This window comes from Tachysurus vachellii, chromosome 4 (genome assembly GCF_030014155.1).
Source record: "Tachysurus vachellii isolate PV-2020 chromosome 4, HZAU_Pvac_v1, whole genome shotgun sequence".
Classification (NCBI taxonomy): Eukaryota; Metazoa; Chordata; class Actinopteri; order Siluriformes; family Bagridae; genus Tachysurus; species Tachysurus vachellii.
Window position 1 is genome coordinate 27562086 of NC_083463.1, and position 13068 is coordinate 27575153.

The 13068-nt window shown below is 43.9% G+C and overlaps 1 protein-coding gene across 2 annotated transcripts in view; it reads right to left on the reverse strand.

Annotated features, from left to right (window-relative positions):
* LOC132844846 (axin-2-like) overlaps positions 1 to 13068 on the reverse strand; it is a 54106-nt gene that overhangs the window by 4812 nt on the left and 36226 nt on the right. The window contains exons 1-8 of one of the 2 annotated variants that reach the window (XM_060868679.1): positions 12781 to 13055; positions 10850 to 11739; positions 7150 to 7290; positions 4092 to 4194; positions 2400 to 2540; positions 1305 to 1762; positions 1033 to 1209; positions 505 to 720 (exon numbers count right to left, since the gene is read on the reverse strand). In XM_060868679.1, coding sequence (XP_060724662.1) covers positions 505 to 720; positions 1033 to 1209; positions 1305 to 1762; positions 2400 to 2540; positions 4092 to 4194; positions 7150 to 7290; positions 10850 to 11667 — 2054 coding nt within the window. In that variant the 5' untranslated portion in view covers positions 11668 to 11739; positions 12781 to 13055. Of the gene's footprint in view, positions 1 to 504; positions 721 to 1032; positions 1210 to 1304; positions 1763 to 2399; positions 2541 to 4091; positions 4195 to 7149; positions 7291 to 10849; positions 11740 to 12780; positions 13056 to 13068 lie in introns of those variants that run through there. The other variant, XM_060868680.1, reaches the window with a different exon arrangement.

A 13068-nucleotide genomic window follows, 5' to 3' on the forward strand; every position in this document is an offset into this window, starting at 1 on the left:
TGTGGGTTTAAGGGACAGTGTTATTATTGTGTTAGAAGAGAATCAAGAACTGAGCTTCAAAAAAAACTGAACCAGAGAAATGGAACTATTCTGACATTTTTCACTTCAGGACCCTAGATGATTTTGCGAGAAAGTGTTGATGTGCCATTGGTTCAGCTTCACTTCCCATAGATGCAGGCAAAATTGTCAAGTATTTTTTTGCCAGTATTTCTTCATAACCCAATTAAAGTCTATTGGGGCTTCACCAATCCAATATGGAGCATTTTCTAATGTCAATTATAATGGTAGAACAGCAACATCATTTTTCAGTATATAAAAAATTAATAAATAAAAGCATCACATGACCATCAGATATCAGCATGTACAATAAAGTCAAGTCAATAAAATCTGTACCTAAACCCATGTCCCGTGTTTTACCTTTGTAAATCCCCAGGATGCCTATTAATATTAATATTAAAAATGTTATTAATATTAAATATATTAATTCTATTGCTGAATCTCTACCTTTGTTTAGTGGGCTTGGAGGCTTCTTCCAGTCTTCGGCAGGCTTCTTCAAGCTGGGTGAGGGTATTGGGTGGGGATAGAGGTGGCATAGTGGGATCCTGAATGAACGGGTGACCTGGATGATGTGCTCGAGCATGACCACCTACTCCTCCACCACCCCATAAGGGTGTCTTTGAGGACAAGTCGCTTGGGTGCATCTTCTTCAGGCCTTGAGAACTGTAAAGGAAGATCTGTTTATTCATTTTGCCATATTGTATTTTATAACTTTTAATTCATTCTTTGGCCAACATCTGCGCTTTAGGTTTTATAGCAGATGTACTCTGTACTCCTTTTACTGGGTTGTCGTATGCAAGTGTGAAATTCCAAGCCTTTTCACTGTATATTGTTATCAAATCTTTCCCTTCAACGCTTTTGGATTTTTTAATATCCGTTGATGGCTGTTGCCAATATTGTGACTCAGTGCCTGTTTTTGATTCACTCTGTGAGTGGATACTCCGTATAGCCATAAAGTGTGCTAATGTGACTCACCTGTGAGGTTTGTGCTTGTTCTGCCTCTCGCTTTCCAAGATCCACTGCCACACATTGTGAGATCGGACCAGACCGTCTGTGGGGAGCAGAGGTGAGTTGCTTTCCTCCTCGCTTGACTTGCAACCACTCATTCCATCACTAATATTACTAGGACGCTTAGATAATGTGCTGGGACGTCTAAACAAGAGCAAAAGGAAATCAGGCCCAAGAGAACCCCAATAAGCAGAGCTCTATATGGTTTTCAAATGATGTATTAATCCACTACAACTCACCCTTGTTGAAAATCAGCATTGTTGTGGCACCTTGGGTAACAGTAATCTGACCCGGATGAGCCTAAACACTGCGCCACACGGTGCGCGGCCTCAACCTCCATCTCCTCCCTGCTCTTGGGTGAAGCCGTGTGGTGGTGGTGGATGTAGTGGTGATGGATGTGCTTGGTGGAGGGCTGGGTAGTCATCATAGGTGTCTTAGATGGGATAGAACAGTGCATGCTAGGTAAGAGACTGGGGGAGGAACCTTGCTGATGGTGATGGTCTGGAGAACGAGAGCGAGGCGAGTAGCCTGGTACGCCAGGAGACTGGCACCCTGGGGTTTTTAGGACTCTCGATAAGTGTTCATCCAGGATGGCTTGAGGGTCTTCGTCGCACATTCCCGAAGAGATGAGGTTGAGAGAGGCAGGAGGCTGCTGTGGGATGACTACAGCTAATTCACTGTCATCTCGTTCTTCTTCCTACAAAGGCACAGAACACAAAGGAGTGAGTTAGCTGGCATTCTTGCTGGCTGGTTGAAATTAAACCAATAATCTATGTTTCTGTCATTACATAAAGGAAAGGTCCAGCATTAATAAAATGAATAAAAACTGATCTCTATTTAATGCATTGCCAGCTTAGAAAATTGACACGTTTTCCAGTCCTGAGGTTTGTATTATAAATGATTCCTGAATACACAAGTTTTTCAGTCCTTTCACAGCAAATGAGAATATGACAAAATTCTTGCCTGTGGCAATCGACAAGTTAAATATATTAATTGACGATCTTCTAGAAACACAAGGCACATACTTTTTATCAGTACCACAGGCACAACTAATAAGGCCAATAAGGTGCCGAAAGGTCACACGGTTTAAAGATCGGAGGTCACATGGTTTAAGAGGTTGAAAGGGTTAGAGCTGCCCTGAGGTCCTGCCACAAAAGAGGCTTTTCATCTAGAAATAACTGAGTGTGATGAGGTGTGGCTGTTTGTTCTGGACAACTGGAAGAATCAGGCATGTATTTATCTATAGGTTGTTGTGACAGCCTAACTGTGCATTTCATCACATATCTATATGAAATGAATTACAGACATACTGGAAAATCCTGGTGCTTACTAACCTCCTGTATCTGCTGCAATCTTTCCTCCAGGGAGCTGAGAGTGTCCTGCTCATGCTTCAGTTTCTCCAGACGGGCAATCAACTCTGCAGCGAATGCAGACGGCTTCACCGGAGCCATCTCTCTCGGCAATCGCTGGGTCCTCTGCAAGCGAAAAAGCACAAGTTAGAGTGATCTGGTCATCATTAGCATGTAAGATGCAATGAGAAATTGAATTATGACTGAATAAACTTTTGCCTGTTAGTCTTTTTTTTTTTTTGTGACCAAAAACATTTTCACTACGCTCTAATTGTATGGCCTTAAAATAAACCAAAAGGGTCAGGTGTGTTATTAATATATAGATTTCCTTATATTTACATCTCAAGCTATTGACCTGACCATGAATCCTCAAATGCCCTTCATCTCTCACTTCTCATCTTCTTTCTTTAATGCCAACTGCCAAAAGTACCGCCAGCCTTGGGCAAGAGAGCCGGACCAACACATACACACACACACACACACACACACACACACACAAACACACACATGTGTGCACACACACACCCACCCACCACCCATGCCATCAGCATGGAGGCTCTGAAGTCAGCCAGCTTCAAAGAACCCTTGTCAAACATCAAACACATGCGAGGAGTGGGGGCGAAGGGGGTGGGGGTGACACAGGCTTTTAAATCCCAGAATAAAAGCCAGATAGACAGAAAAAAGAGCAGGGGGACAAAATTAAAAGAAGAGGAGAAAAATGGGAGGAAGAGGACAGAGAGAGTTGGAGTGAGGGGGCTGTAGGAGATCAGAGAGACAGAGAGAGAAGTAGTAATCTATTTCCTGACCATGAATAAGCCACATTAGGGCAGTTGTCCCTGACTCAGAGAGGGTTTGTATTTCCTGTGAAACAGTGTAGAAGTTTCCGCTAAACTTTTGCCTCCTGCCTGGGGTTTGCAATGCATCGGTGTCTAAAATCAAGGAATTTTTTTTAAAAGAATTCTCAATGTGACCTCTGACCTCACTGAACACTCAACCCAAAACTCAAGTCTCTGAAACACCCCCAACACCTCCTGCTACCAAACACACCCTGCTGAGCCCTACACCATGGGGAGATCAGAGAGAGGAGAGGGGCTGTGAAGGGGTGGAAAGAGGGGGAGGTTTACTGCGACAAAAACACACTGAGTAAAAGGGAAGGGAAGGGTGGGTGGTTTGGGGTTTGGTTCTCGGCTGGAGGTTGTCACCAAAGAAGCCACACAAGCTGCCTGCCTGCATTCAGCCTCTGATCAAAGGGTGCTGAGAATCGACTCCTGCTCTCACTTCCAGATCCTGACCACTTGACCCCTGCGTCCCACCCTTCCTCCTCTTCCCCATCCTTTGGTTGCGTCATATCGTCTCAGGACCGGAATCTGAATCTAAAATCTGATCGGAACCTTTATCTTCAAACAGCAGCAGGGATGCGAGAGCGTTATTTCTATGGAGATACACGCTGGGGGTTGAAAGGGGAGGGGAGGAGGATGAGGGGGGAAAATGCATATGCTAATGCACTCTTTCATTTGTAGCCTTTTATATGAAAATGAGCGGAAGAATATAATATTCTGTCAAAACACGAGCTTGGAGAAATAAAAACAGTGATCCCACTTGGGGGAGAGGACCCAGCTGGCAGCGGCGGGAGTCGCTGATCTGAGAGGAAAGAGAGAAAGACAGAAAGAATCTTACGGGAAAGTGGGGGAGTGAAACTTGTCCGTTGATCTTGACACTCCGGTGCATCTCCCGCTGTAGCTGTTTCTTCGTGCCCAGCTTGTACGGTGGTATCCCGTCGCTGTTCAGAAAAACAAAACAATCATAAGACCACAAGACAACAATCATTAGACTAAACACTGAATTAGGTTTCAATTCTGTGAGGTACAAATGAAAGGCTCGTTTGGTTTGGAAGCGACCTGCTGACCCATTATGTTTTATTATTGGAAAAGTTCTTGCTTTGAAGGCTGCATACCACAGCCTTCTTCCTTGACAGCAGATCCAGTAACCCTTGCCTTTACTACATTCTCTCCTGCCCTCTTTAAGTTTCTACAACATTAAAGGCATTAGCAACACAACACACCTCTCCTTAATGATTTGAGATGGAACCCCGGGGACCACCGTTTACTGCCTAACGTCAACATTAGCTTTCACCCCCCTACCGAGGGCAAGGGAGAGCCATCAAAGGCCGGAGAGGTCCGTTAGCAAACACAGGGCTGCTCAGTAGTGGGGGGGTAGAGGTGGTCTCTTTCTGATAGCTAATCTTAAAAACACGCAGAGAGACTTAATAACGATGCTGATGAGCTCATTCGGAAGTGAAGATCTACTCTGCATGGGAAATGAGGTCTGTCTGTGTGTCTGTGTGTGAGGTGATGGTTTTAACAATTGGAACTGATAAAATGGAAACAAGATTAAACATTTAGGACCAGTGAGTGAGTGAGTGTCAGTGAACCTGACGTTTTCCTTTATTTGAGATGAAATGCGCTAATCGACATATTTCCGCTGTGATTTGTTCATGTCCGAATGAATTTTTGTCAACCGCTGTTTCAGTATTTACATCTGAACTCTATGGAGCATGACCTATCCTGAATACAATCTCTCTCTCTCTCTCTCTCTCTCTCTCTCTCTCTCTCTCACACATCTCTCTGTTTTTCTCTCTTTGAAATCTCACACTCATGCACATATGCGCTCCCTGCCATCTTCATTTGGCAACAGCATCTCGCAGCTCCTCTGATCTCAGCAACATCAAAAGCTCAGTTTGTAAGATAAGGTAATGTTTGAAGTTGGCACTGCCGCATTCCCTAGAGTCCAAGTAAATCCATAAATAAGATATAAGCAGGGAAAAAAAAAAGAATGGGGCTGAAATCACCTCTAACCCTGCCTTTATGCCTTTATCTCAAACGGTGATTCAAATTTGTGCGGTGCCTTTTAAACTGTTCTAGATATCATTGTTCATGTAAGGAGAAGACATATTTCATGAAACAGCTAAAGAGGTTGCTAAACTCTAACCATCTGTGAAGAACTTGGCAGGATTGTTTAGCTTCAACAGTTCTATCGCTAGTTTGTATGACTTCAGTCAACGAAAATGATTTGAGTTTATCCCTATTCCAAATGTATGCTGATTTGAGTGAATGGAAAGTTCTGAAAGAAAATGTTTGGGGGTTCAACAAACAGAAAGTCTAGATACTAACAAGATTAGAAATGAAAGAACTGGAATTAGAAATGATTTTGCTACCTGCTACCTATTGTTAGCCAAGTTAGCATTTCTGGGAGAATGCCTACAATGGAGTGTCTTTCTCAATGATGAATACCAGTAGCCCCCAATTAGCATTATGCAAATTGCATCTTGCTAATTAGTGAGTTGTAGTACTCAGCTGGAGTTGGTCATGTTAGCAGTTTGGATGTACTTTTCCTAAAGTGTGCAAACCAACACAAACAGATGGATTAGCGATACGGATAGCCTGTTCCTCTGTAATTTCAAAACCACAACAATGTTAGAGTGAATGAAAATAGCGCTCTCTTTTTCTCTCTTCAGGGGGAATTCATGCTTGCCGCCACCGACAATTCAGTCGTGCAACTAATTTTCAAAGCAGTCTGAGTTGCTCTCTCAATCCCCCCCTCACCCCTCCTTCTCCCTCCTGAAGCTCTGGGAGCCAAACAATGGGCCAAGAGCGCCATTCAGCTCGGCCTTTCATCCTCTCTGAAACCACGTAAGGCTCCTTTGAAAGGGGGGGGGGGGTGTTCAGTGTGTGTGTGTCTGTGTGTGTGTGTGTGTGTGTGTGGTGAAGGGGTTAGGGGTCACAATGAAGGAGTGTGATTTTAATTCCCAGCATTGGGAACCCCAGGTGAGTCGTCTGTGGGTCCAGGAATGAAGTCTATGTGCTCATCTACTCCTCCCGACCAAACAAGCTCTGACACTTGATCTCATTGCGCGAAGGCTGCTGGGAAACCGCAGTAGTGCAAAGCGGGTAAAGTCTGGCTTGCAAGCCATGCCAAACCCCCTCCCTCCTTCTCTTACTCTAGCTAATGGCTAATTTTTTAGCCATTTGAGAAAAGGCAGATTTGAGAAAGGGAAACATAGTGATGAGAAAAACAAAACCACCAGTAGAGGAACAAAGGGAAAAAAACGGATGCAAGGAAACAAACAACGGTGAAGTTTGGGAAAACATCACACAGTTCTGTAATTTGAGAGATATCCTAAAATCCAAATTAGAGCACTTTTAACCTTATTTTGTGTGGCTATCCAGATCTGATCTACACCAAACAACAGCAGGAAGTCCAGCAGGACTAATGATTCCCTGGTGTGATGAGGGTTTCCAAACTTAAGCTGTAAGGGTTTTCAGACTTTGCTGTATCAGCATTACTGTTAACTCTACACAACTAAGCTTGTGATATTCTAATCTTTTATGCTAACTTTTGTACCATAATCATTTGGCATGACAATAGAGGTGCTGCAGGAGATGTTTTTAACCCTCATGCTATGTCATGAGATACAGTATTTGCTGATTCGTGGCCACCAGACCTGGAAATTCTTGAAAGTGCCTATGCAAAAGCTCTGTTGGTCATCAATAACACTCCACGTGTCCACTAATATCCTTTTAATTCATGTTTCTTGCCAGTCTTCCTCTAATCATAGTACGGCTGTTACACTGTCAAAACAGCTTTTGTAACTGCTTTAGTGCTTTTTTTCTTTACACAAATGGAAGCCTGTTCTTCTGTAAACCAGACAAAGATTTGATGGAAACGTAGCACTCACACACTGCTGTCAGTCATGGACATGGAGTCATCAGTGGTGGCGTCGCTGGACACCTCGCTGTCATTAGCGCTGCTGGCTGGAGCTACCACGTGACCAGAGTTCACGAAATACGGACTGGCCGGGTCTCCTCGTTTCTGAGCCCTAAAAAAAAATAAACCAGGTAGTTAGTATACACTCAGGATAGTAAAGTTGCATAGCAAAGTTGCATAAAATCTTTGTACAGTCTTAACAGACAGACAACCATTAATGTAAACGCAGTGCCAATACATTTATTCAAAATGGCAAAGTACAGACAAACTTTTAAGTGAACTATTTTAAGGTGACCTGACATTCATGGTAGTGATGTATGTTATGATGATATTGCATTTTTAAATCTTAAATCATTATCATTTCTAGAGCTTGAGCTGTCATGCGCAGTTGTGGCTCAAGCGATAAAGGGTTGTTGAACAGAGTATCAGGATTCAAGCCCCAGCATCGCCAAGCTGCCACTGTTGGGCCCTTGAGCAAGGCCCTAAACCCTCACGACTCCAGGGGTGTTGTATCATGTCTGACCCTCTATTCTGACTTAAAAGTTGGCATATGTGAAGAAAGAGTTTCACAGTGCTGTAATGTGTATGTGAAAAAAATGTGTATATTCTATTTCTATAGCAACAGCTACATCACAGGGGGTCATATTGCAGAAACCACACACACACACAAAAATAGTGTTGCTATTTAACAACGATAAAGTTGAAGTAGTCTCCAGTGTCGTTGCTTATAAACAGTTACTAAGTTTCCCAAAACTGCTAATTCTTCAGGACTTCCTGGTTTCTCTGCAACATGACTCATGTTTTATTCCTTACAAATGACACAATTAGACAAAGGTCATCTAGGGTTAGTTACAGTAACAAGCTCACTTAATATTTCGATGAACGATTCTCACTTTTTACCATCATGTCAATCCTTACAACATACACTTCTTACTGTTACATCACTTCCTTTATTGCTGACGTCCCTCCTTCGGATGGATTTATTGCACATTTGAGTTCCTCTCTCTATATCTCTCTCATTCAGTATGTCAACAACCAACAACCACTTCCCTTACTTCTGCTGTCTACACCCCCATCTCTCTGTTTGGTTTGGATCAAAAAGTTTCCCGCACTGTTCTACTCCACCGCTTTGCTTTCTCTTTCTCGCCCTCCTCTTTCCAACCCTCCCTCATTCTCTCTCTGTGTCTCTCTCTTTCTCTCTGTCTACTTTTTTGTCTTTCTCTTCTCTCCTGCTGTGCTGCATTCCTGCGTCCCTGGCAAAAAGTGGGGAGGGTGGGGAGGAGAGAGAGAGAGAGAGAGGGAGAGAGAGAGAGAGAGAGATAGAGAGAGGGAGAGAGAGAGAGGGAGAGAAAGCGAGAGATAGGGAGAGAGAGAGCAACTATGCCTACTACACGGGGTCATTTGTGAAAAGAGGAGATAAAGAGAGAGAAATAGGGAAAAGAAAGAGAAAGAGAGCGGCACAGCATGACTAAAGCCATAAGCCGAAGCTTGACCTCCTACTCTACTGTGCACACACTCAGCTGGTCTCTCTCTTCTCTCTCTCTCTCTTGCATAGTCTCTATCAGAGAGATTTCAGAAAGAGATAAAAGGCAGAAGTAAGACCAGCCAAAAAACAGTGAGATACAGAATTCTAAGGGAGAAGGAGCCTCTTTAGAGGAGGGGGTGGGGTGGGGGTGTTTGAAATTAGTTCCACATGTGTCAGATAAAAACTCCATCACACACAGAGTTGGCGCAGGCCGTGGGGAAAGAGGAGGGATGTACCCCAACACCCCATATCCCAGTCTCTCTCTCTTTCTCGCTTTCTCCTTGAAAACACCAGCAGGAAGAATCAGAGATGCCCTTATGTCAGTGACACCCCCATCCTCCTCATAACAGCAGCGGCAGGACACTTTGTCTCCACTGACACACACACACACACACACTTTGTCTATGTGCTGGCAGCCACATACACACAGACACAGAGTTTGGAACCATTTGGTCATGCTTCTTGCTTAAGCTCTTTTCATCTGCCCACTTTTTAAAATCCAGAAAAAGAGCAGCCGCGTTCTGTTTACTCCAGTGATCTGTCTTTAAGACACAACAAAGGACCGGGGGAAAAAACTTCAAGTGCATTGCAATGTAATTGTTTCCAGATGTCTTGTGCTTTATTGTGTGGATGTACTAAGACCAGCTCGGTCAGTGTGCTATTAAAACCAGGCTTTGATTGAAAATCATGCAGAAAAACCAGAGTTCTTTCTTTTTTTCTTTCTTTTTTTTTTTTTAACACGGAGCTTGGTGTCAGTGCGGCGCAGCTGCGTTTGGAAATGTCTGTGGAACAGAACACAAAGGCTTCCTTGAAAACTTCTTATCTTTCATCTTGGACCAAAACTAAAATATCTTCCTTCTGCAGCTCAAGTGTGTGTGTGTGTGTGTGTGTGTGTGTGTGTGTGTGTATGTGTGTGTGTGTGTGAGAGAGAGAGAGAGAGAAAGAGAGAGAGAGAGAAGAGGAGATGTAAAAGAGAAAGAGAGAGAAAACCAGACACAGACACACATTCAGACACACAAACACACCAATTTAAAGCAGTTCAGCTGCATAACTAATGAGTGTGGAGCGACAGTCTGTCCCTAAACATTAGTGTACATACATACACACCACAGTAAAAGAGTGCTGAGTATCGGGTTTGGATTCAAAACCGCATAAGTTTGACTTCAAAAAGCACAAAGCAGACCACCAGATGGCTGCATTCAAGAGCGTCATAATTTAACATCCACGAAGGTTTTTAAGTCGTCCGGGGCGGATCATTGAATTGTCTTGTAGTGCTAAGTCAAAGCAGATGGACTTGTGTCTTAATCATAATGACGCTTTGCCACACGTTCTCTGATCATTCTTTTAATTTCATATCCATTATGTTTTTTTTTCCTCCAGGACAGGATATATAATTGTCTTGGTAAGTGGTAAGTTGAAGCAGATGGACTTTTGTGTGTTTGTATTAATCTTAGATGTCTTGCCACTTGTTTTCTATCCCCATACAAGTCGAACCATTATGACTTCTGGAAACTTTCTGGGCTAATAACCTGCTAAACAATTAAAGCAATTGGGCTGGCATTGCCGCTTAATGTTTCATACTAACAAAGTCATTAGAAAGGATTCAACACCTAGCGCCTTCATGCCATTCATATCATTTCATCACATAAAATGACAAAACAGGCCACCAGATGGCTGCAGCTATTATGCAGGTATTACATTGTCAAGCAGGAGTAAGTTATCAAAGACAACATCATAATAAAGATGTTTTCATCCTTGCTGTGTGATAAATATGGTCTTTCAGATCAGACCATATAGCACATAGGGTCGTTTATTAATCAAGAGCTCTGGAATGCAGAACTCTGATCACTTGACATATATAACAATTAATCATAAAACAATTCTTTTAACAGCAGCCATTAAAGTGTCTAGTAGTAAGCAGGATGGATGGATTTGTGTTAGAATAAAGGTGCTTCAGGACTTGTATCTCTGATCATTTCTATGACCCGAGAAAACCTCTCTGATGATCTGATCTGATCTGATCTACTGTTCCAAAACAAATCTTTACTAGTGCTTCTTCTTACAGCTTACTTTATAATATAATATAATATAATAGGTTATGACATGCATTAAGGTATTATGGTCATGTAACAAACGTTTCTTTTACCTGCAGTCTGCCGTGCGCAGCGTCATGGTGGCGCGCAGCGTCTCAGCAGAAAGCCCGACCACAGCTGCCAGCGCTTTGGCCTTTAGCTCGCCGCAGCTCCACTCCTTGTCCTCGATTAGCGGCGGCAGGTAGCCGCACACGAGCTCGAGGCTCGCCAGGCCGCCATGCGCGTGGGCGTGGCCGGCGCACGCCGCGTTCTCGCCGCCGGAGCGCACGTAGTCCAGGTAGATGTCCGAGGTGAGAAAGGCGCGGTAGGCGCTGTCCTCCAGGCCGCCCTCAATCTCAGTCTGGGCCTGGTCGAACATGCGCAGTTCGATCCGCTGCTTCTTGACACTCTCTCGAATGCACGCGCGCGTCGCCGCTCGCAGGTGCTCGGCCACCACGCCGCGACCCTCCACATAGCGCTTGTATATTGCTCGCGCCACTCGGCGCGTCTTAGCGTCCTGCAGGTCCATCTGCCGAAAGCCGTTGCAGGCAAACCAAAAGTCAAGCGCATCCTCGCAACGCTCGCGCTCCAGGAAAGTCCGGAACAGGTGCGCGCCGTCCTGGTCGGCCAGCAGTGAGCGCAGGGACTTGGTCCACCGTGCGAGCGGCGAGTCTGGGGACGCGCTCCCTTCCGGCTCACCCAGGCCATCCTCATCTCTACGCGGCGCGCGCGGCGTTTTCACCGCGTTCTTGATTTTCATATACGCGGACGGATCACGACGCAACGACAACGAAGACGGCGCGTCCTCTTCACCCTCTTCTCCCGGTACCGGTGGACGGGGCGCGTCTTCCCGGAAGCTGGTGGTCACGGGCTCAGTGAGCGCGCGACTCATGGCTCCGTTTCCTCTCCACGCGCCTTGGATCACTTCTCAGGAGCGAACGAAGCCAAGGAGTGATGAGTCTCTCTGTAACACAAATACATCGAGTTCTCTTCAGAAATATAGAAACGACCTCCTCGGAGGCATGAACAATGTTTAGCATTTATTAAAATACATCAGTTTCATGAGCAAATCTTAGCCAACGAACATACAAATGCTTGACATGATTGATCCATTAGCGCACAAGAAAACTTTTTATCTGTCATTCGTTGACATCCGCAAGGCTAAAAAAAAGCCTCGAGCGAAACGGCGATGTTGAAAGATATGTATTGATCATTTCTCCAAATTTGGAATCAACAGAATGAGACAAATCCTCTTTATATCTCTCTATTAAACCACCATCCCATAGATGTGATAGTTCTATCGTTCTGTTATAAAGCCTAACGCACTGAACGTGTTCACTGATACAGAACCAATAATACTTTGCAATTTGTAGGAAATCTTTTGAGACAGATTCTAAAGCCCCTTAAAAAAGAAACTAAATGTAAATTATACTCCAATACTCATGCAGAAATCATACAAGAGACCAATGCTTCATGGTCAGAGATATAAAGTGTCTCCTTAGATTTTAGAAAGTGTTGCTTGTTTTTGGTTTGTTATATTAGATCACCTACATCTGTATTCCTTAACATCTTGTCCACATTGTTATTCATATCAATCCAAATAGGAAATATAGCCATACAGTGTATCCTCCAGATATAAACTCCCAAGTGCATCTCTAAAAACTTTTGAACTTTGATGCTTTGCCAGGTTTCTTAGAAACGGTGGTATTAGCACAAGAGGTGATAGTACTCAAGGAGCTCAATTGGTTTTACTACACAGCCCCAACCTTAACGTGTTGCTATAAGCGTTTATAAACAAACCCAAAACGTTTTCTCCATGCGCTATTGGCACGAGCGAACATGATACCTAACGCAAGGCATAAACAGCTTAGAAATCATACATCCAAATCAATGCGACTCAACAATCGTTACCATTAAGGTCACAAAGCAGCAAACTATATCTAAAGCAAGGGCATGCAAAGCAGTTGTCATAGCAACTAAAAAAAGATGCGTTGTACGTTCGTACCATATTTTCAGCACACTGTAAATAAAAAGTGAAGAAACGTGCGGAGTTTGAGCTCGAAACACAACGCAGTCCTGGGTTTCAGCCTTCAATTTATGTGATCCGGTAATCCAGATTTGATATCTAATTCGGTATAATCCAGGAAAATGTTCCTCTGGTGTAAATCCGTGCAAAATAATGGACTGATGCGAGTGTGTTCTCATTGAGACAGAGAGAGAAAGAAAGACGCTGCGGCTTCGCTTGTGTTCCATTCAGCAACTGGTCTGAAGTAAAGCATGCTGTGGATCCTCC